Source organism: Crassostrea angulata, chromosome 3, assembly GCF_025612915.1.
Source record: "Crassostrea angulata isolate pt1a10 chromosome 3, ASM2561291v2, whole genome shotgun sequence".
Taxonomy (NCBI): Eukaryota; Metazoa; Mollusca; class Bivalvia; order Ostreida; family Ostreidae; genus Magallana; species Magallana angulata.
Genome location: NC_069113.1, coordinates 14,953,421 through 14,979,797, shown reverse-complemented (window position 1 = coordinate 14,979,797; position 26,377 = coordinate 14,953,421). Strand labels below are relative to the sequence as shown.

Here is a 26,377-nt window from a genome sequence, read left to right as displayed (position 1 = left end):
TAGCTTGGTCATTTTTGACAAAGAAACCATTGTGATTATGATTATGTGAACTAGGAACAGTTTCTTAGACGAGGCAGGCTACTGACAGACAAGTTGAATTAAAAGGACAAGGACTACCAGCAGTCTCGTTTGAAGTTTTATGGTCGATATAACGACCTTATTAGCAAATACAGTCTTCCTTTGGGTCTCATGCTGACTGACGATTTTCATACTACTTGTTAGACCATAATAAATCTTCTAATTGTCTACGGACTTTTTCGGGGTTTTTGTTTCGAGTAGGATAAAGAGCACAAGGCGGGTGTGACCGGTCAGGAGAGAATGCTCAATCTTCCTAGGCACCTAATCCTCATTTATTTTTTTAGAAGTCCGAGCTGTACTTCTTTGAATTTGAATTTCGTTTCATGGATTTTTGAGATGGTTGACTGTTATTGTCATTTTTCATGTAAACCAATTAGTAATTACACAAAGAAGAAGATTAAAAAAACCAAAATAAACACTGTATCAAAATGAAATACCAATGCTCGTTTTAAAGAGAGAAATTCCAATTCAACAAATTTGGAAACTTGTCAATAAAAACGTTTTTCAGGTCAATGATAATTGCATCTTTTTTGCCATAGATAATTGTATGGCATCAACACCTAGCAGGTTTGCTTTTAAAGAAAACCAATTAATACAGGAGCTGGGTATTGTAAGGTCAATCAATACTTATACACTGGCGAATATTCTCAGCAAGTTAAGAAAGACTACTTCATTCAATTCGATAGATTTATATATGATATCGCCTGGATTACGATAAAACGACACGTATATAAACAGTTATTTGATCGAATTCATAGATGTATCTGTACCTTTGCCAAAGAGTCCTAAAAGAACACTGTAGACATGGTAACAAAATATGTACAATCACTTAGTAAATAAAAAATAAAAAGACCAAACGTAGTTTAACCTTTTATTGCATAAAATCAAAGTATAAAAGAAAGAATCATATGTATAAGAAAGATAAAACATATTCAGCTTTCGCCACAGAAATATACATTGACTTGCATGTTGTAAAGCATATATATACGTTGACTTGCATTTTATTAAACATGTTCAATAAACTATTGCAGATTACACAAAAGTCTTTATATTGACTTGCGTGTCATGAATAAAAAGCAGCTTTTTCTTGGCGTCTTAAGCTCAACATCTATAGAAAACCAAAGGTGCCTACAAGTTTTTGAAATCCAGGATATCAATTCTTTTAATAATGCTTCATATATTACAATAACTTTTTGTGATAAGGTGTACCTAGGCTTAACTGTCTGGTACATGCAATAAAAATTTACGTTTTTACTGTCAATTTCTATATTATAAAAAGGAAATAAGTAATAAATTTTGGAGTTATGTCCGTTTTTAACAAATGGAATATATCTACAATACAGTCTCTCCAACATTAGCATCAAACAAGCTCTTGACCACCACTTTAACATGATGTCAAATTGAAAATAAGTATCGGAATCACCTTTCCAAATACGGGCGTTGTCTAATAAAGTACATTGTTAATATTTAGTTTAAAGTGAAGGCATTGGAGAGAGAGAGAGAGAGAGAGAGAGAGAGAGAGAGAGAGAGAGAAACAGAGAGAGAGAGATAATTTACCAGTTTCTTCATCAGAAGTGTCTCCAAGACGAATACTTTGCCAGATACGTTGACTGCTTTGATGTCTTCGATAGGACCTCGTACTTTGTACTTGGTAAGTGTTTTGCCATTTAAAGAAATCTATCAAAGTACAGAGATGGCCAGTTTCAAGTACGGCATACACTAATATGGCTATGTAAATAGTTCTAGTTTGCAGTTGCGTCTTATGGGGATTGATAATAAATAAGGTTGACAATGACATGTATATAGCACTAAGTTATTATGTTCTACTTGATGCATTCGAACCTTGAATTTCTTTTTCTTAGTTTCCACTTTGTTTTGGAATGGTTTGCCGTAACTGAATTCACCAGGTAGAGTAACCTTTTCCTCTTCTTGCCAGGTACCCCCAATCCTGCTGTTAAGAACCATCTCACGAGTCTCTACTCGAGGGTTAAGGTGAAGGGCAATGTCACCGTCTACTGATTGCCCGCTTAGAAAATTCACAGCAAATCTTAGAAATTGAAAATGGTATAATGAGAAATTAAATCACTGTAAATACTTGTGCTATTTATATTGAATTCGTAAATTATACTTGAGAATGCAACAGATTTGATCGATATTATACCAGTGCATATACATACACGTTTCCGTTTTCAGTTACCATTCCATTCAGTACGAAGATGTCTCCCTTTTCCAGACCAGATTCAACTTCCATCATAGTATACTTCACGTGAGGTAAAGGAAAAATCATAGGCTCAAGTCACATGATCAGAAATCAAGGGATGGTGAAAGAAGGAAGAAACAGGTGGGAGATAGAGAAGGAAAAACAAAAGAGAGGAGGAAGAGGGCAACTGAGACACTAACCATAGATCCTAGATATTCTGTCTCCAAAATATGAACACTACCTTTGATACCAAGAACAGAAATGTTGTCAGGATTCCCACGATGTGTGAAATCAACGAGGTGCTCATCATTTACAAATACCTGAAAAAAGTGTATAATAATCGTTGTTAACAAATTAATATGGTTTATCAAAATTTAAACATTCCGGAAAATCATCCAATTGTAGACAGAGACTACGTTTTACGTACTGTAAATTTGTCTTCCATTAGGACAAACGAAGCATCAAAGTACTGAAATGGAAGGAAAGGAAACTTTTCTAAGTATCTTTTTTCTTCTTTTCCCCAGCTTCCAAAACAAGAATTACTTATGACAGACTTCTCTCGTGGGCGAGGATTAAAATGAAAGTAAATGTTCTCTCTGTCGTCCATCAAATTTATCGAAAATCTGAAAATGAACGTATTTTCAAAGTATGTATTAGTTATGTGTATATACAATTTATAATTAATCAAACTCGTGATTTTCATGGATTTTTACCCGTCTTGTCCAGAGCACATGCCACGGATTCTGATTGTCTTTCCTATTTTTGATCCGCTAGGAAGTTTTGAAGTTAGTGGCATGGTCTAAATCAAGGAACGAAGAAAAACTGATTTTAAAAACCAGTATTGTAAAGCACATGTATTTAGAAGTACATGTATAAACTTGTGTGACGAATCAGGTCGTACCAATTAAAGAAAATAGGGTAGTTCCATGGTAATAGCCTGTTCCCCCTTGGAAGTAAAAATGGAATGTCTCGAGGCTATATAAACAGCGGTAGTCGGCAGAATCAGGGAGTGTGATCACTGCAGCCAGACTGAGAAGATATCTAGGAGCATAGAGTAAGTAAAGGATACGTAGGGCTGAAGAAGCCTTATAGTATAGGTTGCGCCAGTTGATCAACCACCGTAGCTTTGACACTTGGCAATAAAGGCTGAATAAGCCTGTACACCAGTGTCAAAAGTAGCTGGGGAAATCAACTGGTTAGAGACCTCAGGTCAGTAGCCAGAACCCTTGGTAAGGCCAATTGTCTGGGGGCATTGGTAAAGGGGTAGTTTGGTAGCCCGGGCTAATGGTCGGGGGAAATTGGACTAAGTTTAACAAGGGGAAACTGGTGGTTGATTTGGGCTTCGGTAAATCCCTGTGAAATTAATATTTGATTAAGTGAGAATCGTCGTAAATATCTTGATTAAGTAAATTTATTAAAGTAATCAACGTAAATATATTGATTCAGTTCGTTTTTAGCCTGAAAGACAACAGGCCAATTTAGCCTATAATAAAATGCTCTGCAGAATCCCGGGTGTAACCGGGTACGTGTCCAAATAAATAATAGCAACCGCTCGGCTGGACACACGTTACACTTGAAACCAATTTATTTAAACAATACCCAAAAAAAATGCAGAGAGAAAAACGACAGAACATTTTCTAATATGAAAGGACTATGTGCGGTTTGGTCAAATATCTGCCCCCGATTTTAACCAATTTTTAAATAGTGTCGTATAAAAATAAAATCTTCACAAATCATTGTATAGAGGATGCCTATAACCATAAACATATAACGAAGGGACCGCTGACTGACTCATTCGGGAGTTCTCTAGTCTTTACATATTGCATAACGAAAACAGTGTTCCGGATGAAAAATGATCTTCCGATTCTAGCAGCGCCCTCACCGGGAGGCATAGAAACCAGGTAAACAATATGGCAATTCATTAGAATGGGTGGCAAACATTGTTGTGTCGTGGGTTGCCATAATTCCAATGCAAAAACAAAATTACTTGAATCGGAAAGAAAGCGTATCAGCTACTTTTCTTTCCCCAAGGACAAAGAATGGAGAGCTAAATTTATTTTAGCAGTGAATAGGGCAGTTGCATCATTCAATCCAGACACTGCTCATATTTGTTCGGTGCATTTTGAGGACAAATATGGAACGCCTCAACTGCCTTATGTGAATAAACTTCATTATATGATTATACTTTACCATTACATGATGGTACTTTAACATTACATGATGGTACTTCAACATTACATGATGGTACTTTAACATTACATGATGGTACTTCAACATTACATGATGGTACTTTAACATTACACGATGGTACTTCAACATTACATGCTGATACTTCAACATTACATGCTGATACTTCAACATTACATGCTGATACTTCAACATTACATGATGGTACTTCAACATTACATGCTGATACTTCAACATTACACGATGATACTTCAACATTATATGATGATTCTTCATTATGTGGTGGTTCTAAAAATAGATCTACATCGGGATCGTAATGTACTGAAACCCAGATCCAACATCCACGATGTCGATGAAACAGATATTGGAAGAATTAAAAATGGGATATGCAATTAAACGATTTGAAGAGGAAAGAATCGATGTAGATAACTTTTTAAGTGTAACAGATTTACAATTAATCAACTTAGGAATAATTACGATCGGGGATAGAATCCGACTTACAGAGAGGGTAAAAAGAAACGCAAGAAGTTCCGTTCTGGAAAGCGCGGACGATTTGGTGGCAATAACAGATTCAAATCCAATCGCCTCTATTTTGTCTCACCAAAGAAAAATGCTTTTTGGAAACAAGAAGTCCAAAAGACGCCACAGTTTCCCCGTAAATCATGACCCCGAAAAATTAGGTATCTAATTTGAGTTTTCTCAAATGAGTAGCACAATCCGGACTGATGAAAAACGTTTTGTTTTAGGCCTACAATAAAATCTCAGCAAATACAAAATATGATGTAATTAAAATTTGTGTAGAACAATTTAGCATTTTATACATACAAAGTCAGCAAACACTCGGTTTTTAGTTTTGAAAACCACGAACCAGTCTGGGTTTTGCTACCCAATTTAATCTCTCTCTCTCTCTCTCTCTCTCTCTCTCTCTCTTTATCTATCAATGTTTAACTTTACGTTGGTAATGGAAAATGACATGTATTTTTAGATGCATGGCTAAAGAAATATGTTGCAAAAGTTTTTGTGAATCACAAAGCATAAATAAATTTAGAACATGAATATAGTTATTAGATCATGTAGATTTTAAACTAAAGAATCCTTTCAGAATTTTCAAAATGACATGATATAGTGAATGGTCACCATGACAATGGTGTCTAGTTTTGGTTTGACATGGTGTTTATACTGAAAATTAGACAAATTATTCAATTAGGAACTTTTCTAATACAACCATATTTATCATGTTTATAGTGACATATATTGAACATGTTGAAGAGACATTCGCTTAAAATGTTATACACTTAATTAGGTCTTTTCGATTTTTTTGTTGCTGGATCGATTCCATCAAGTACATCACATGTACACTGTATGTAGTGGTTTTTTTCACTTTTGGCTGATTGAGAACAACAGCGATTTTAAATTACATGTGTTCTGCTGGAATTTTAAATAAAATCTCTTTTTTAATTCTGAGTATGAGCACACCCAATATAAACAGATATTTTCAATTACACTATGCAATGAACTCTATTTTCAATTATATTCATGCTATTTTGTTTGAAGTTATCAATGCTCAGAATATTAACTTTTAATATACACACAGTTCTTTATATTCATATATCTTGATGCAGGTTTCCAAGATTTATTACAAATCAGTTGTTAGAGACACCATTATATATAATATCAGTACCTATATTTAGTAAGGGACCAGGCAAAATTTATCACAATGATGGGACTGGTACAAACAAGCATGGAACAATGACTTTTTCATAAAATAAAAAAAGGATGGGACAAAAACTTTTTTTAGTGTAAGTGCCCATGGGACAAACTCTTTTTTAAAATAAGTTACAGTTTTCAATTCAAGAGAAACATTTATTTTATTCCCCTTGTTATCCAAAACTGTCCCTTACTACCTTTAGCTTACTTCTAACTACTAACATCTCTGAAAAGATATCTTGTCTTAAAATTAGAAAGCTTATGCAATTCTGAGAAAGAGTATGCCTCATATTGCCAATTTCATTGAGGTTTAAGAAAAGTATTGCCATTTAAGTGAACCCACCATTTCCATTTTTCTCTATTTAACACAGATCCATAGGACTCTCCTTCAGTAAAACATCTTTACTTAATCTTTAAGAGGTCATTTGTTGTCTAGCCTCCTTTAATAAGGAACATTATTCAATACTTATACATACATCTACATGATAATATCATGATAAAAGCATCACATTACTTAGAAATACGCTTACATGTATACTCTTCTCCTGTCTTTTGATTTTCATAAAAAGCATTAGTTTGAAATATTTTACCTAATACATGTATTATCATATGAAACTTTTTTTAATTTCCTTGAGTCATTTCTCTGACACACATATTTGAAATAATCATCACCGATGTTAAGAATTGCTCTTTTTTTGGTAAATTGGATGATTTGTAGCATTTTTTAAACTTCAAACACACCAGGAAACCTGGAAACGAATAAGAATTTCATAAAAAATATTCAAATTCTACATGTGTTTCTACATTTTTGCTTTTGATGCATATATATATATATATATATATATATATATATATATATATATATATATATATATATATATATATATATATATATATATAATTGTTTACATTGTACTTTTTGTAATTTTTGTTGCAACAATCTCATGAATATGAAGATGTATATCCACGGGAGTGTGGGACAGTAACTTTTTGTTAAGCCTAAAGGCATGGGACACATATATTTTTTTTTTAGTGAAAGCCATGGGACATGTAAATCTTTTTAATGAATATTTTTTTTGTACCAGTCCCATCACTGTGATAAATTTTGCCTGGTCCCTAACAAGCACTTTTTGTTCAAACATTGAAGGGTGTAGGGGTTGAAGAAATAATTGGAAAAGATGCTATACCTCTTTAATAGCACTTATCTTTTCATGTGACTTTTAAAAAAAAAAAAGCGCTCATCTTTTATACTGGTGTGTTATAAAAATAATGTGTTCTGCATATGTTGGTCTTAGTAATTTGTGTGTGTGTGCTAAAAATAAAATAAATTGTATTGTTTCATACTGTAGATAATCTTAACTTTTCAGATATCCCAAAACGCCGTAAAGTGACAAGAACTTGGACAATGACTGTTGTTTGTTTGGCAGATAAAGAGTCTTCAAGGGTGCCATCATCTGCAGAGAAAGAAATTCTGTTTAAAGCAGGCCTAGGTACCCGCAAAATACAGTTTTTAACATCTGACACCGAGGCTGATGTTTTAAAGACTATAACTTCAGACAGATCAACAGAAAATGGTCAGACTATTGGATTTCCTCAGCTTAATAACTGTGGTGGGTTTGAACTGCTCAAATGCACCCAAAACAGCAGAGAACTCTCTCTAATTGATTGTGAGTGGTCGGTTTCTCAACTTAAAACATATTTAGGGAGTCAAACCAAGATTTATATACGACCAGTCCAAACAAGTCTCAGTACAACACCAATTGATAATAATTTTCAAATCAAGACAGAAGAAATTTGCAAGTTTTGCAACAAGGGCTTTTCTATTAGAAATCTGAGACAGCATGTTAAAACCTGCAAGGACAAGCCAAAAACAATAGAGGTATGTGAGAGTGATAGTGATGATCTACCAGATCCTGCTTTAAATGATCATGGTGGCCTTTGGAGTTTTTTAAGTGATGCAAATATAGAGTTTTTGCCTGCAGCAGTGGATGCAGTAGATCCACTTGGTGATGCAGTACCAATAAATGCTTCAACTTCAGTTACAGATGTGATTGATGAAGTATCCCAAACTGAAGGGAATAGCAATTATAATGAACATGCATCTAGTTCTTCTAGTAATGTTTATGTCCATACTGGGGAAGAAATAAATTCCAGCTCTGACAGCACTACAAGTTCCACACAGAATGCTACAGTCTCTCCTACTATGTATCAAAAGGCAGAAACTGTATGTTTGATAGACAGTGTCATATCTAGTGCAATTGATCACTGCCTTACTGAGAACATTACTGATCCAGTGGAAATCCTAAGACATATGCAAAAAGTTATAGTGACTGGAAGAAGTTTGGAACTCGACGATTTATTAAATTGTGATTCAGGAGACACCTCTTTCATCATGGTGGATCGAGGAAATATTTTGGAGACAGCATTTGATGAAATTAAAAGCATAACAGACAAAGATCTTAGAAAAACATTGGAAGTTAACTTCTACAATGAGGTATTTTCCAAAGCCTATCTTCTTATTTAAAGGATTAATCATTTAAGATAATGTCTGCTCTTTCATGTACATGCATGTTACCTATTTACCAGTTATTAGTCCCATACTGGTTTCACTGGTGGGGACTATAGCTTTCCTCTGTGAATACATAACGGACTTGGCAAATTTACATGAGATAAAAAAAAGAATATTAATTATTTTACCCACTAATTTTGATATTTAATTTGAATAATTTTGATATCTTGAGTGTTTAGTTGAATTTCCTCTGTTCTTTTATCTCTTACATGTCAAATATTATCATTAAACTAAGCTGTGGAAAATCCAAAAGAATATGTTACATGCAGTTAGAGTAAAATTTAGTTTGTTTTCAATCTAGAGTAGAATATGTAGTTTGAATTTCTTTTGTTCTTTTATCTCTAATTACAGTATAATAACATCTCGTTTAGTTCTTAAATAGTTGTATGGTTGAAAGTTTTCATAAAATAAAACAATCCGATAGGAGACCTGTACGGTGTATTTCTTATGCAATACTCTCAGAAGGCTTGTTTATAATCTAACATGCATGTCAATAGAGTTTACCACTAGCTGGTTACAGAATTTCAACTGATTACCATAAATTCCTTGTATATATATGATATAAATTTATAGAAATTATGTTATCATGCAACATGATATGTAATTTGAGTGTTTTATTTGTGGTTTTTGGGAGTTGATTTTTAATCAACTCTCCTATGCAGTCACTCGGACAAACCAAAAGTGAAACAGTGTTTGGACCTCAGCACAAATCATTGCTCCTGACAAGACTTAGTTCTTGAAAATAATTGATGAATTCGATGTAATGTATGTTAAAGCATTGTTTTTCAAGGAAACTTATTTACAAATACCTTAAAAATAGTCAGATTTTAAATGGTACGAACAATTTAGATAATTTTTGTAGTCGTATGTATTCCTACGCCAGAGTTCAATATAGTCTCGTTCAACTCGACGCTCGGCTGTCTCCGTAAACCCTTGTCGGAGATTTACGGTGTCAGCGGAGCGTTTGGTTGAACGAGACTAGAGTTCAATATTGCTTGGATCCATACAATTTTCAAGAAATATTTTTACCAGTGATACATAGTTTGATTGAATTAATTTTATCTTTAAATATTATTTAACATGATTCATGTGGAGGTTTCTCGACATTCTAGTCGAAAAAGTTCTAAAATTCATATTATAAAAATATGCGTAATTCAAATTAGAAACTACGTATACATGTACTTGTCATGCAAAATAACATATCATTGATTTTAAAATAAATAAACATCGACAAAATCAACTCCCGTCAGTTCTTCAGTACTTTGATTTAAAATTATTTCAGTGTGCTTCAGATCAAGGGGGGCCACGTAAAGAATTTTTTCGTCTAGTGCTCAGTGCTGTCAAGGAAAAGTATTTTGACAAAGGTTTGCGAGAACACCTGGCAAAAGATTATGTGACGGTTGGAAAAATTATGGGTAAGTTTAACTATTGCTATGACTGTAGAATTTACACTGCAACTGAGTTGATTTATTTTTAACTACTTGTAGTACAGTTTGCTGGGTTAAATGTTGTTTGCTGATTACCAGATTCAGGGATGTGGATTGTGCTTTCTGTTGTAATTTTGTTCTGTAAAAATGTTCTCCTTATGAAACAAATAGCATATTACATCCCAATTTTACCTTAAAACAGAATCAGTAGAAAAAGTATCCAAAAGTGGCTTTTTGTGAGATGAAGCAAGTGTCTTTAAAGTAAATCCACCCTCCTGTGACGTCATACATTTTACATAAACCATGAATTCATTAAAATTCTTGCAAGTAGATTTGTAATTTCTATGTTATCATAGGTGCACATCAAAAACTCAAATCATTGTTTACTTGGAGATATTTAATATTAAGCGTTTTTCATCCTTATATTCGACATAATTCAACAATGACAAAGGGAAATAACTCTTTTCTACTTTTCTCTAAGTGATATATCTAAATGCTAAGATTTTTCTAATGTAAACAATATTTTCTTTTTTTTAAATTAATTTTAGTTTTCTGGCATAGTAAGCAATAAAATTTAAATAGACAAACAAGTATCCATCCACTTATATTTAATTTTTAAACAAAAAAAGTGTGATTTTCAGATGATAATTTCAGCCTTTGGTTTTTATTACCTTACATCTTAAATAGTACGGATACATATATATTTTATTTATATTTTGATGAAATTCAAGTCCAATAAGTTAAAAAAAAGTTAAGTTTTTAACTTTGAACCCATGATATTATAGGTACGAGGTTACCTTAAGATTGCTCAGTCTGTCAAAAATAGTACACGTACAAAGTGAGAATTCGTTTCTTTCTCTAGCTTTAAGTATCCTGCAAAATGGACCAATGCCAAGCTTTTTAAATGAGGATATTCGAATTGACCTGTTTTCTGGGAAAGATTCAAGTTCATTATGCATAAAAAATCTAAGGACTGGATTGGATGTTTTGGGAGTAGTCAAGGTAAAAATAAAAGCAGCTCTGACATCATTGAAGGAACCATTTTACTATTAACATTCACTATTACATAGACAGATGCATATTGCAATAGAAAAAAATTTGGTTTTTTTTTTAGCTCACCTGAGAGGAAGGCTCAAATGGCAAAGCTCAATATATGATATAACTATTAAATCATCTGTTTATAAAAGGGGCTTATATAAGAACATCAATATAAAATTTTGAAAATCTTTTGATACAGGATCTTTTTTACTCATGCATTGTTACAATATTTTGGATATGACTTTATAAAGCTTATGTCTAGTGTTGCTCAGGCGGGCATTGTGGCACATGGGCCTCTTGTTTGCTATTTATGCAGGTTAATACATTGTGAAAATTGGGTACTTAGCATTGTTTTTGAAAAGGTGAGGGGTACGACTCTTCCAAAAAATTTTGAAATGGGGGGGGGGGGGGGTAGGTAACATCAATTTCATCAATTTCACTGTTTATTTCCTTCCTTTCCGGGTGGGGGGGGGGTAACTCCTTGTCAATTTACTTCTTTATTTGTGGATGTAAGAAAAAAATGTTTTCTGTGAGAAAAAGTACGGGGGAGGGGGAGCAGGCCTTAGTCCCTCCCCTCCCTTGATATTAAACTGATTTGTAATTGATGACTATTAGTACATTGTACTGATTTCAGACACACTCTGACTCAGAACAGTTTCTTTTTTGTCATCCACATAGGTTGGAAGCATTTTACCAATGTTTGTACACCTTCTTAATCCCAGCACAACTTGTCTTACATTGAAAGCTGTTACACAGCTACTAAAACCCCATTTTTCAGAAGAGGGTTCAAATGACAGAAAGTATGAAAATAGTGTATATTCAGCATTCTTAAGATATATGCGATCAGCAGCAAGTAAGTAAATTCATGAACTCATATTTGACAAGACAGCTCTGTTAGAATTGTACATGTATGTACTAAATTGATATATCTAGTTTTAAAATCAGCTTTTGTACTCTATAGGTTTGATTCAATCTTTTTTAAATATTAAAACTTATAGGTGGAAGAAGAGGAGATGTTTCACTTCAGCACATACTCCAGTTTGTTACAGGAGCATCTGAAGAGCCCATCCTTGGATTTTGCCACCCTCCCTCCATAGAGTTTGTAAAACCTCGTGATGACACACGCTTTATACCAACAGCAAATACATGCATCAATTCTCTGAAGTTACCACGAGGGACCTTAGAAATCAAATTGCCGGCAGATGAAGAGCTATTTTCTCTGTATGATTATGCCTTTTTAAATACATTTTATGGGCTTATTTGAGTTCCCTTGTAAATGTGTGTTTCTGTTTCTTCAAAGGTTAGTTTGATGTTGATATGAAGGGTTACTTATTAAGGGTTACATTGTTGTATACCCCCATACTAAATTTAAGGTATGGTCCTGTTGTGTCAAGAAGAAGGATTATCTTGGATTTGTCAGTATTCTGAATTTTGCTTTTTAATTATTTTATGTATGGTAGATACACTATGGGACACTCTTAAGCAAGATTTTTAGTTGGTGTTTCTCACAAGTTAACAGAGATACATGTACCTGTATATGATGATTCACTTTGGTCTTAGTCTTTTAAGTCACCTGAGTGACTCAATTGGTTTTCGTCCATTGTCATGGATTAAGAATTGAACATTTTTAACTTCTTCTTGAAAACTATGTGGCCAATTTTTTTCAAGGGGGGTAAGAGAAAGGTAAATTGTAAACTTCATTGGCATTTTTGCAAGATTTCAGGTAGGGAGAGGGGGGGTATTACCATGTTTTAGATAATATTTACTCCAGAATAAAGCTAATTGGTTGCACAGAGAGAGAGAGAGAGAGAGAGAGAGAGAGAGAGAGAGAGAGAGAGAGAGAGAGAGAGAGAGAGAGATGAGAATTCCTGCCAGGTGTTGTGTATTAGCTGAGGTACTCAGGTGACTGTTAGGACCTGTTGGTCTGTTGATATTAGATTTTGGGGAAGACATACCATGTACCTTGTTTTTTAAACTTTCAGTTTTAAGAAAGCAAAATGGTTTTTTATGCTTTTCTTTTTGGATCTGAGAAAAAAAAATCATCAGCACACTCTATTCAACTATCTTTTATTCAAAAGAGTCAAAAAGACTGCTTTATGGCCCAGGTTTACGATGTTGTACAGTAGTTTTTCCTCCTCTTGGCTTGCAATTTTTGTGAAGATTATTTTGATAATATTACTTGTAAATTACTCCTTTTTAACTTTTATCCACACCTATGATGTATGATGCTCCAACTTTCACGATTTATTGTAGTTTTTTTACATGATGAGTCATTTTTGAAAGGTAAAGTAATGGAAAATCTTTTTTTTAAATTTACAATTAGGGGTCTATAACTCTATTGTTCATAATATACATAGAAGGAATGTCCCGTGATTTGTATTGCAAATTCATTGTTTACAAAACATGTTTATAGAGTAGTACATGTATATAACAGCCTTGCAAGGGTACAATTTTCACTGGGACAGATGTTGTTTAATTTGATTTGTTGAATTTCCTGATAAAATTTGCCAATATGAAACATGATTAAAAGAATCAGAGGCAGTGTGTTTTACATTTCAGACAATTTTGTTAAAATATATATTATAATTTTTTTCTGAATCAGATTGATTGTATAAAATAGAATTGATTAAATATTTAAATTAGGATTATAGAAGTCAAAATTAGTATGAATCAATAAAGGTAATATTTTTAATATTTTTGAAAACTGCTAAGTAGTTACTGGTATCAAAAACTGTTTTCTTTTTGTATAATTCATGCATCAAAATTGCAAGTTTTAGTAGAAAAAAAATGATTTGATAATAAATGTTGCAAGTCTTGACAGTTTTACTTCTTTATACCTCCTTCTATGATAAAGAGGAGCATCTTGGTATGTACCTGTTGGTTCATATCTAAAGTGTTGTGCTTTCAACATCCAAGTACTATTGTTTTTTAAAGAAATGTAGTATAATGAAAAAAAGAGTTGGTCTTTTATATTTCTGTGGTCACAAACTACTTCATCCATTGTTGCAAAAAAATATAATAATACATAATCTGCTAATGCGATACATGATTTTTTCTGCAATGTCGCCACCCTCATATCCCGCATGAATCACAAAAGAAAGCATTTTATATTGTTTAAAGATAACCTGCTCTGTATTTTCGAATAAAAAAGAAATGGAGTAGATTGTCACCTTTTGGTTTATTATGATTAAAATGGGAAATTTCTAGAATCTATTTATAATTTCTAAACACTTTAAATAGTCGTCAATTCCGAAATTTCTGTTATTTCTTCTTAAGTCTACATTTAAGGCAACTCTACAGTCTTCAGTAAGCATTTGTGAAACTGGTTCAAATACTGGTCTGTCACCGTATTCAACATCAGTGTGATCAACGTAACCTTCAACACCATAATCTTGTAAATCATTCCTGTCGAGGGGAATGCCAACAGGATTTTGAATTTGTCCACTCATCCATAATTGAATTGGGGAAGCTTTCACTGTGCGGATTCTATGACGTGACCACGCCCGAGCCCAAAATTGAAGTCTTCTGTTTATTTCATCCATGTAAATGTAGTGCAGTGCAGCTAAATTTTTTACATTCAAGGCATCTAGAATTCCTTGGTCTTCCATAAAATAGAATAAATTATAAAAGAAACATAACACGCCTTCGAAAACGTCCCTCCAAAGTCTCTCTATTCTTTGATTATGCGTACTTTTTCCAGTTATCATGCTTCCGTCACCCCGTTCTAATAGCATGTAGTCTGCGACTGATACATTTTCCAGTCCTTTGTCTGACCGGACCCTCATAGGGAGTCCATAAGTGTCCACACCGAGCAAAAAACAATCTAATACCGTTCTAGATGTGTTGTTGTCAACACACTTCAAATACGTAACCAGTCTACTGAAACCGTCAATACCACCGATTACAACAAACCTCCAACGTACCAGTTTATGGTTTGAATCTATGTGCCATAGGTGGTTTGGACCTTGAACATTATAAATGCGCCTATGAAGTCGGCCTATTTTTCTTGATTGAACTCCTTCTTTATCAATTCGATGAATACAGTCTCTGAGTCTCCATCTCTGAATTCGAATATTTTTTGAAAGCAACATTTGTCTCAGCATATTTTCACCACAAAGAGGAAATTTGTTTAATATTTTACCAACTTGTTCATCGAGGTCGTTTTCATTAATTTCTGAAAAATCGCTTTTACTCAATCCAAAGAGCGCCATTCTGCGATAAATAGTCCTCTCGGATACCAATAACAGTGTTGCAATATCAGAAATTTCAAAGTTATTTTCAAGCAAATTCTCTATTGTTGATTTTGGAATGTCAAACATAGGTGGTCCTACATTACCCTGAATCCTATTCGGTGGAAATCGTCCAAACTTTACACACTCAATTCTGATTTTCATCATCTCCGCTCTATTTGAAATGCCAACGGCTTCGAATTCTTGGACAGACAGCTTACAAACAATATCCGGCGTTATTTTTTCTTTTTCAAAATGTTCATAAGCATGTTGCAATCCAAGTTTTTCCAATACTTGCAACATTATAGGCCTCTGGAGTAGGTTTGAAGATCTTTCAGTGTAAATGTTTAATGAAAATCAACTGACAAAAACACAGTTAATCACCATCATATTAAGAGAAAGTATCAATATATTATGAAATATCATCATGTAATGTTGAAGTATCAGCATGTAATGTTGAAGTATCAGCATGTAATGTTAAAGTATCAGCATGTAATGTTAAAGTACCATCATGTAATGTTGAAGTATCAGCATGTAATGTTGAAGTATCAGCATGTAATGTTGAAGTATCATCATGTAATGTTGAAGTATCAGCATGAAATGTTGAAGTATCAGCATGTAATGTTGAAGTATCAGCATGTAATGTTGAAGTATCAGCATGTAATGTTGAAGTACCAGCATGTAATGTTGAAGTATCAGCATGTATAGTTGAAGTACCAGCATGTAATGTTGAAGTACCAGCATGTAATGTTGAAGTACCAGCATGAAATGTTGAAGTATCAGCATGTAATGTTGAAGTACCATCATGTAATGTTGAAGTACCATCATGTAATGTTAAAGTACCATCATGTAATGGTAAAGTACCATCATGTAATGTTGAAGTACCATCATGTAATGTTAAAGTACCATCATGTAATGGTAAAGTATAATCATATAATGAAGTTTATTCACATAAGGCAGTTAAGGCGTTCCATACTTGTGAATGATTGGAACACTAGTGTACTTATTTCAGGTGATTTGTATGGTGGCATAGATCTGCCACCACTTGTCAGATAATTATGTCGACTTGTCAGATCTTGATGTCGACTTGTCAGATAATTATGTGGACTTGTCAGTTCTTTAAGTCGACTTGTCACTTATCCACGTGTTTAAAAAGTTAACACTATAACCTTTCCACGCCCAATTTGTGCCATCAAGTTGAAATAATATCTTCTGACAAGTCGACATAAGGATCTGACAAGTCGACATTAGCATCTTTTAAGTCGACATAATTATTTGACAAGTCGACATAATTATCTGACAAGTCGACATAATTATTTGACACCTCGGCTTATAATATGAATGATAAATTTCTTTAAACTAGTGGTCATATTATTTTTCCTGTCAGATAATTATGTTAACTTGTCAGATCTTTATGTCGACTTGTCAAATAATTATGTTAACTTGTCAAATCTTTATGTCGACTTGTCAGATATTATGATGACAAGTTAATGGCAGTTAGTGGCACTAACACGCTTTAACAACAAAATATTGAGTTTCTAGTCAATATGTTTATTTTCTGACAAGTCAACATAAATATCTGACAAGCTAACATAAATATCTGACAAGTCGACATAATCATCTGACAAGTCGACATAACTATCTGACAAGTGGTGGCAGATCTATGCCACCATAGATTTGAATAATTTGTTAGAACATTTGTAATTATGCCCAACGAAAGATAACTCATGTATTTACAGGTTTCGGTGATGATGAGACAAATAATTTGATATATTCTTTATTAACGGATCACTTTGAATATTTTAAAGTCCAATATCAATGTTGACCCTTGACTACGCTAAGAAGGTCAGTTACACACCTAGAGACAAAGAAAAAGCACTGCAATTTTTTTTTACATCTTTTATTTGTATGTTTATTAAACTAAAAATATATTACTTACAAGTTATTTTCTCGAATGTTGAAACTGATCTCAAGAAAATTGAAATTGAAAATAGTTGGGAGGCCTAAATAGGTAAAAAAAATTTATTAGTAACTCTGTTAACAATCAATGGTATATAATGATAGAGCCAAATAAGGGAGTGGTCAAAACGGGAATCAGTGTCATTCTTTCAACAGCATTGATATTTCGCATAGTTATACATATAGCAACCAAAGGTATAAAAAGTATCAATGCTTCAGAAGCCATAAATTTGGCGAATTTGTTGAATATAAATTTTTTATTAAATCTCCTGACAAATTCCAAGCTACGTTTGTTGATTTTTTTAAAAATAAAAACAAAACAATTAAGAAATAAAAAAGAAAATTAAAAGTGTAAAATGGACGATATAATAGTATTATATTTTCAAGGATATTTGGATTCATTGCAGTTGAATTTTTTGTTATGTCGCTAACATCAAAGAGCATATAAATCAGATAGTATTTTTTTTTTTGGGGGGGGGGAGGGTTAACTTTAGAAAATCACTATGTGGACACTGGTCGTAATCACGATGTTTGTCTTGAGTGTTGATGCTTAAAGAATATCAACCCCATCTTGCCAGGTCGATCTTTTTTGGTGAATAAATATTGTACAATATGTCTGGTAATTAACAAATCAATTCCAGGGAGACCATTCTTTTTCAAGTTCTTCGATTTCAAATTTCAGAAATATATTTTTGTTTCAATTCTATATCGAATTGCTTGAATGACAATGACAAAAGAAGAAAAGACGTGGTAGGTTACGTCACGAAAGATAAAGAGGTAGTTGGTCACCAATATCTAATTAATTACACTTATTAAGAGATGCACACTGAATGGAAATGTTTTTCTTTCCACATAGGATATAGTTTAGTCTATTCCAGCAAAGCGTACTTCAGTATTGTATATGTAGATATGGCAATGACAGAGGACTACAAAGCAAAATGACGGTGAAATGGATGTGCGAACGCCAATTCAAATATTGAGTATAGAAAAATCCTTAACACGGATTTAAAATAAGTGACATGGTATATCTTTGGAAACACGTAGAATAGACAAAAATGATGATACAGCATCGGTAAAATGTCAAACAAAGACAATAAGATGACAATAAAATCAACGAAGAAATTAAAGTAAATTGTGATAATAATCGTTGGTGTTTTCAATTATACTTATATACTCACAGATACATTGAAATTTTACTTAAGGTATTTATGTACATCTAAATGTTTTTCGTTACGTTTATATGCACAAAAATTGAGGGTTATTCATTATATAACGTGATAAACACTTTTCCTCAAAAGGGAATTAAGTATAAAAAATGAAAAGGAAAACAGAAAAATGAATTTTTGGTGTATTAGGTTAGAAATATATGTACATCTTTTTTAACAGATAGTTATAAAATTGTAGCGTGTTGACATGACTGAAAATTCATCAAGAATAAATTTATTTTCGTGTTCGTTCCGTTCGATAAAACTATCACTTTCAATATTGTATAGTACACTTGTAACACAAAATGAACTGTAATTATTAGTATATGTAAGTAAATAGCCTACAGGGCCTCTGGTCATTACTAGTTTGGTCATTTTTGACAAAGAAACCACCGTGATTATGATTATGTGAACTATGAACAGTTTCTTAGTCGAGGCAGGCTACTGACAGACAAGTTGAATTAAAAGGACAAGGACTACCAGCAGTCTCGTTTGAAGTCATCTTTTCGTAAGTTTTATGGTCGATATAACGACCTTATTAGCAAATACAGTCTTCCTTTGGGTCTCATGCTGACTGACGATTTTCATACTACTTGTTAGACCATAATAAATCATCTAATTGTCTACGGACTTTTCCGGGGTTTTTGTTTCGATTAGAATAAAGAGCACAAGGCGGGTGTGACCGGTCAGAAGAGAATGCTCAATCTTCCTAGGCACCTGATGCTCATATATTTTTTTAGAAGTCCGAGCTGTGCTTCTTTGAATTTGAATTTCGTTTCATGGATTTTTGAGATGTTTGACTGTTATTGTCATTTTTCATGTAAACCAATTAGTAATTACACAAAGAAGATTAAAAAACAAAATAAACACTGTATTAGAATGAAATACCAATGCTCGTTTTAAAGAGAGAAATTCCAATTTAACAAATTTGTTTGCCATAGATAATTGTATGGCATCAACACCTAGCAGGTTTGCTTTTAACGAAAACCAATTAATACAGGAGCTGGGTATTGTAAGGTCAATCAATACTTATACAGTGGCGAATATTCTCAGCAAGTTAAGAAAGACTTCTTCATTCGATTCGATAGATTTATATATGATATCGCCTGGATTACGATAAAACGACACGTATATAAACAATTATTTGATCGAATTCATAGATGTATCTGTACCTTTGCCAAAGAGTCCTAAAAGAACACTGTAGACATGGTAATAAAATATATACAATCACTTTGTAAATAAAAATAAAAAGACCAAACGTAGTTTAGCCTTTTATTGCATAACTTCAAAGTATAAAAGAAAGAATCATATGTATAAGAAAGATAAAACATATTCAGCTAACGCCACAGAGATATACATTGACTTGCATGTTGTTAAGCATATACGTTGACTTGCATTTTATTAAACATGTTCAACAAACTATTGCAGATTACACAAAAGTCTTTACATTGACTCGCGTGTTATGAATAAAAAGCAGCTTTTTCTTGGCGTCTTAAGCTCAAGATCTATAGAAAACTAAAAGTGCCTACAAGTTTTTGAAAACCAGGATATCAATTCTTTTAATAATGCTTCATATATAACAATAACTTTGTTTGATAAGCTGTACCGGGGCTTAACTGTCTGGTACATGAATTGAAAATTTACGTTTTAACTGTCAATTTCTATATTATAAAAAGGAAATAAGTAATAAAATTTGGAGTTATGTCAGTTTTAACAAATGGAATATATCTACAATACTCAGAGTCTCTCCAAAATTAGCATCAAACAAGCTCTTGACCACCACTTTAACATGATGTCAAATTGAAAATAAGTATCGGAATCACCTTTCCAAATATTTGATATACAAGTAGATTGTCAACTGTTTCATTTTCCAAAGATATTTTTTAAACCATAAGTACGAGAAAATAGTTTAACAACTCTCTTGTCATAATGGTCCTAGCACCAAAACGACACACTGGAGCCATTAAATATCTTGATCATAACTTAAACAAATATTTCTGGTTCGTAGAAGTTGCAGTCTCCATCCATGAACAGATGTGTAATTCTCTCCAAAGGCAGGCGATGTTTGAATTCAATAAAGGATTGACCATTGACAAAGGTCTGTAAGGAAGATTTTAAAATTATATCTTTGATGATAGAATATAAAGATTACTTCTTTAGACAGACACATATTATAACATATTTCACACCTTTGCTTGTTAAAAATCACCATTCAAGGTAGCAAATTGGCTGGGATCTTCTCATCTCTCAGTCTACTATTTTTAAAGACTATTTTGCTAATGAAAACTATAGGTTCTCCATTGATTGACTGATTCAGGAAAACTCCTCGTAATTGCATATTATCTAATAATATATGCTTTCTTATCTTAGTAATATTCAAATGAAAACCCCAAATATTTTTTGTTCTCAAATCCTTACCATAAATTTATCGTTATTGACGAAGAAAACAATCTCAGATGCGTGCCCTGAATCAAAAGGAAAAAAGGGAGTTTCCCGTTCTTCCTGGTCCCACACGCCATTTTGACATGAATTTCGAAAGACTTGACGGTCACTTTTGCGAACATTGAAATGGAAGGCAATATCTCCACTTTCCTTCCCATCGCAAACAAAATTAATAACAAATCTGGAAATAATAATTAAAGTTTTGATATCATATAAATTAGATATATGATTGTTTCGCGTTATATATATAGTTATACTAAATTTAGACGTTAAATTTTGAGATAATACCCTATGATTAATCTTAACTAGTTTGATGATGTTATCCTTTAATAAGTTTAACTTTATCAGAAATAAGATAAGTTACTGTTGCCAGTTCTTTTTAGGAATTGCCTGGAGAGTAACCCAGCTCCCCGTCTGTAATCTTCCTGGTAACCACTCCACAGCGGGCTTTGTCTAATAAAGTTCATTGTTAATATTAAAAAATTTAGTTTAAAGTGAAGGCATTGGAGAGAGAGAGACAGACAGACAGACAGAAACAGCCAGACAGAAACAGCCAGACAGAGACAGACAGACAGAGAGAGAGAGATAATGTACCAGTTTCTTCATCAGAAGTGTCTCTAAGACGAATACTTTGCCAGATACGTTGACTGCTTTGATGTCTTCGATAGGACCTCGTACTTTGTACTTGGTAAGTGTTTTGCCATTTATAGAAATCTATCAAAGTACAGAGATGGCCAGTTTCATGTACGGCATACACTAATATGGCTATGAAAATAGTTCTAGTTTGCAGTTGCATCGTATGGGGATTGATAATTAATAAGGTTGACAATGACATGTATATAGCACTAATTTATTATGTTCTACTTGATGCATTCGAACCTTGAATTTCTTTTTCTTAGTTTCCACTTTGATTTGGAATGGTTTGCCGTAACTGAATTCACCAGGTAGAGTAACCTTTTCCTCTTCTTGCCAGGTACCCCCAATCCTGCTGTTAAGAACCATCTCACGAGTCTGTACTCGAGGGTTAAGGTGAAGGGCAATGTCACCGTCTACTGATTGCCCGTTTAGAAAATTCACAGCAAATCTTAGAAATAGAAAATGGTATAATGAGAAATTAAATAACTGTAAATTTACTTGAGAAAGCAACAGATTTGATTGATATTATACCAGTGCATATACATACACGTTTCCGTTTTCAGTTACCATTCCATTCAGTACGAAGATGTCTCCCTTTTCCAGACCAGATTCAACTTCCATCATAGTATACTTCACATGAGGTAAAGGAAAAATCATAGGCTCAAGTCACATGATCAGAAATCGAGGGATGGGGAAAGAAGGAAGAAACAGGTGGGAGATAGAGAAGGAAAAACAAAAGAGAGGAGGAAGAAGGCAACTGAGACACTTACCATAGATCCTAGATATTCTGTCTCCAAAATATGAACACTACCCTTGATACCAAGAACAGAAATGTTGTCAGGATTCCCACGATGTGTGAAATCAACGAGGTGTTCATCATTTACAAATACCTGAAAAAAGGGTATAATAATCGTTGTAAACAAATTAATATGGTTTATCAAAATTTAAACATTCGGGAAAATCATCCAATTGTAGACAGAGACTACGTTTTACGTACTGTAAATTTGTCTTCCATTAGGACAAACGAAGCATCAAAGTACTGAAATGGAAGGAAAGGAAACTTTTCTAAGTATCTTTTTTCTTCTTTTCCCCAGCTTCCAAAACAAGAATTACTTATGACAGACTTCTCTCGTGGGCGAGGATTAAAATGAAAGTAAATGTTCTCTCTGTCGTCCATCAAATTTATCGAAAATCTGAAAATGAACGTATTATTCAAAGTTTGTATAAGTTATGTGTATATACAATTTATAATTAATCAAACTCGTGATTTTCATGGATTTTTACCCGTCTTGTCCAGAGCACATGCCACGGATTCTGATTGTCTTTCCTATTTTTGATCCGCTAGGAAGTTTTGAAGTTAGTGGCATGGTCTAAATCAAGGAAAATAGTGGTGTCATTTAAGCATGTAAATTTGCAGAATTATGTATTGTCCTTTATAAAAACCCTCATTTTTAAAGCATTTTTCATTTATTAAATTAAATCCAAAAGGATTTTTTTATTTTAATAAATACTATGATAGTACTTGTTTTATTCATTTCTATTCAATTGTTAATAACGTTACAGTTTACAATAATAAAGAAATAAAGAAATAAAATTTACAGGTCTGTTCTGATATATGACATCATAGTATACAGCTCCTTCTCGCAGAACGAGAAACTTGCCCTTCCTGAAGTCTGTTCTGTGAGTGAAATTTACAAAGGGCTTTCCATTGACCATTGTTCTAAAGGCATCGTTTGTTACTTCGATCATTAGAGTGAAATATTTCCCATTAGGAAATGGAAAGTACGGCTGCCATTTTTCTTCATCTCCCCAATTTCCACCAATCAGAGCGTTTCGTACGCAAATGCCCTCTGATGGCCGAGGATTCAGATGTAATAGGATATCTCCATCCTCCTTTTTATCAGAAATATTGATAGCGAATCTGTTTAAAAAATCAAAAACAAAGGTTTTTTAATTCTTTTAACTACACTTTATCTCACATTATGAAAATTGTATTCCGTGGTTTATTTTTAATGTTAATTGATTTAAAGCTATTAAAAATTAAACCGATGAACAGGCATCAAATCTGTAACAACGATATTGGGTAACAACCATATAAGTCAGAAAGTTATTCTAACTGCAAATACCTCTTGAATCTTTATACACTTTTCATAATTTACTGTTTACAAAAAAAAATATGTTAACTTACTGTTTTGTCCCCCATGGAACTCGACCTCTCACTATGATCTGTAAGCCCAGAAAAAGGCCTCCCGGAATCCAATATACCTTGTCAGTATCCTATACATGTATTTTGAATTATTATGTAATTTAAAAAATGTTTAACCTCGGACTAAAAAAAAAGTGTCAATCATCTGCTTTAAAACGGACTACGACAGATAGCTAAATATCAATAAAATCATGGCAACTCGAACATATTTGACTTTTTGTTAATTTTTTCTTTGCATTCTTGGGAGTCTTCTGCTTAATAGATCGGTGTTGTCTAAGGAAATGCGTCGAGAATTCAACGTTAACAGGAATAGAGAGGTATGTTTTGTCTTCAATGACCTTCATAAACACGACATTTTTCCAAAAAGGTAATAAAAGCCTTTTAAGTTATAATGCACTTATTGTTTCCCAATGTAGTTTCATTGCCGCGAATGAATGTCATTACCTTCCGTTCTCCAACCTCTCGAATTCTCATTGCTTCTTCCCGTTTTCCGGATACACACCTTTAAACTGGATAGATAAATAAGTTTTTTGTTTGTCAATTGATACAATATATAAATACTCGTTGTGGCCAACCATACACATACATCTATCTTTTTCGGATGGATCTAAGTGTTTATTTTTATCAAAAGGACCTTTTGTCTATTAATCTGATTTTTTAAATTATATTTGAATTGGCTTTTCAAATACCCCGTATGCATCTGATTAATAAAATAATGTATACGCTCCTTAATTATCAAACTGTCCTTAATTTATCTAACGTGTCTTAGTTTGTCTCTATTGTAAGGTACAATGTAAGAATAGCATTAAGGTAACTGCTCGGTCAGAGCTCTTTGAAAAAAAACACCTAAGATTACCTTCCAATCAGACATAAAATACAATTCTATATGGATAATGAAGTCATATTCCTTGTCATTTTGTGTAACGTAATAATAATGTTTTCTAATTGTTTCTTCGTTTTGTTTTACAATTTACCGTGTAATAATTTAATTATGTATTAATTTCTATTTACCGAATGACCGTTGGAAAATGAGGAACAATTACATTCTATGCTGATAAATGATAATCATTGATCCTCTCAAACATTGCCTTAAGCTTATTTGCATGCGCTCAAGATCAAAGACAATTCAAGGATTCCAATAAATTGAAACCGAAAAAAAATAGTAAAGAAAAAATGAATATTAAATCACTAAAATTATTGTATCTGTAAAATGATCACAAACTTGATACTTACAATCTGGTAGCTGATGGATTGATAATACTATGCATAGAGAGCTTCCCCTTATACCACGTTAACGAAGTCACGTGATAGTATTGTTAATGGTTTATGTTTTCCTGTTTATTCACTAACGTTTAAGTGTGTCACAATTTCACTTCACATAAATTTCAAACACAGGATAGGACATCCTTAAAAAGGTGCGTTTGTCACATTGCATGTGTATTGCACGATAAATAGCACGTAATCTTTGAATACATTATTTTAATTAAAATAAGTTTTTATTATTATCATTAAAATTATCAAGAGATATTTCATGCATTTATTAGTGATTTATTGAATGAAACCTTATTTGTTCATCAAACTAAATTGAAGGATTGAGTTTCATTCTATTCTTTATGGATAAAAAAACCTAAATTTGTCTGTTATAAAGTCATCTTTAATTTCTATGTTTTACCTCTTTTAGCCAACTTACAAAAGGACTCAAGGAATTCCAATTTCTATTTTTAATTCTTTACTATAAGGAATCGCCAGTTTTGTTCTGTAATGGGGGGATCGGACCTCACCCCGATCTTGATCCGCAGATGGTGGGACTTCTAACCTCATTTGTATTCCCCTAAAGAGTTTAAGTTAAGCGGTTTTTAGTCTGTATACTGTTTGTTTCTCATATATATATATATGTATATATATATATATATATATATATATATATATATATATATATATATATATATATATATATATATATATATATACACACACATTGAAACACAATAAAATCCACAGTGGTCGGCGAGTTATAGATAAAAATTAAATAAGAAAACACGAAAAACGTTCAATATAGCTTAAGCGCTTTCATTTTTGCACCAATTTGAATATATATATATATATATATATATATATATATATATATATATATATATATATATATATATATATATATATATATATATATATATATATATACTGCACCTTATAACTCATAAATTGTCGGTTGTGATAATTAATCGTTAGTTTTATAATATTCACTTTAAAAAATGCAAAAAATGGATTATACAGTTCCCATTTTTCTTTTTCCTTCGCTAAATTATGAAAATGAAATGTTTTAAGCAAAATTTTTTCTTCATCTTAGTCTTTATTTTGATTAGATTTAAGATAATTATGAAAATAAAATGACAGTTGTCTAAAGTGCATACTTATTAATAAATGAGACAGAAAAAAAATACTCTACATCTAGAAATCATAGGTTTTGTAATTTTTGTTACTTGAATGATGAATA

At 32.7% G+C, this 26,377-nt stretch overlaps 3 protein-coding genes across 3 annotated transcripts; 1 reads left to right on the top strand and 2 right to left on the bottom strand.

Annotated features, from left to right (window-relative positions):
- Positions 1-1,462: 1,462 nt before the first annotated feature.
- On the bottom strand, positions 1,463-3,087 carry LOC128175729 (galectin-8-like). Its single transcript, XM_052841555.1, has 7 exons — positions 2,992-3,087; positions 2,706-2,901; positions 2,479-2,598; positions 2,256-2,338; positions 1,921-2,125; positions 1,636-1,755; positions 1,463-1,522 (listed from the first exon to the last, which is right to left on the bottom strand). The coding sequence occupies exons 1-7, from the start codon at positions 3,072-3,074 to the stop codon at positions 1,463-1,465; spliced, it is 867 nt and encodes a 288-aa protein (XP_052697515.1). The 5' UTR covers positions 3,075-3,087.
- A 1,669-nt stretch (positions 3,088-4,756) lies between these two features.
- LOC128175282 (uncharacterized) lies at positions 4,757-14,009 on the top strand. Its single transcript, XM_052840794.1, has 6 exons — positions 4,757-5,145; positions 7,540-8,666; positions 10,024-10,156; positions 11,031-11,170; positions 11,885-12,059; positions 12,205-14,009. The coding sequence occupies exons 1-6, from the start codon at positions 4,812-4,814 to the stop codon at positions 12,468-12,470; spliced, it is 2,175 nt and encodes a 724-aa protein (XP_052696754.1). The 5' UTR covers positions 4,757-4,811; the 3' UTR covers positions 12,471-14,009.
- A 5,848-nt stretch (positions 14,010-19,857) lies between these two features.
- On the bottom strand, positions 19,858-25,135 carry LOC128178102 (galectin-4-like). The gene is made up of 13 exons (XM_052845113.1): positions 25,117-25,135; positions 24,328-24,392; positions 23,866-23,954; positions 23,277-23,598; positions 22,962-23,047; positions 22,675-22,870; positions 22,448-22,567; positions 22,225-22,307; positions 21,921-22,125; positions 21,636-21,755; positions 21,406-21,494; positions 21,018-21,222; positions 19,858-20,699 (listed from the first exon to the last, which is right to left on the bottom strand). The coding sequence occupies exons 2-13, from the start codon at positions 24,355-24,357 to the stop codon at positions 20,583-20,585; spliced, it is 1,662 nt and encodes a 553-aa protein (XP_052701073.1). The 5' UTR covers positions 24,358-24,392; positions 25,117-25,135; the 3' UTR covers positions 19,858-20,582.
- Between the last annotated feature and the right edge of the window lie 1,242 nt (positions 25,136-26,377).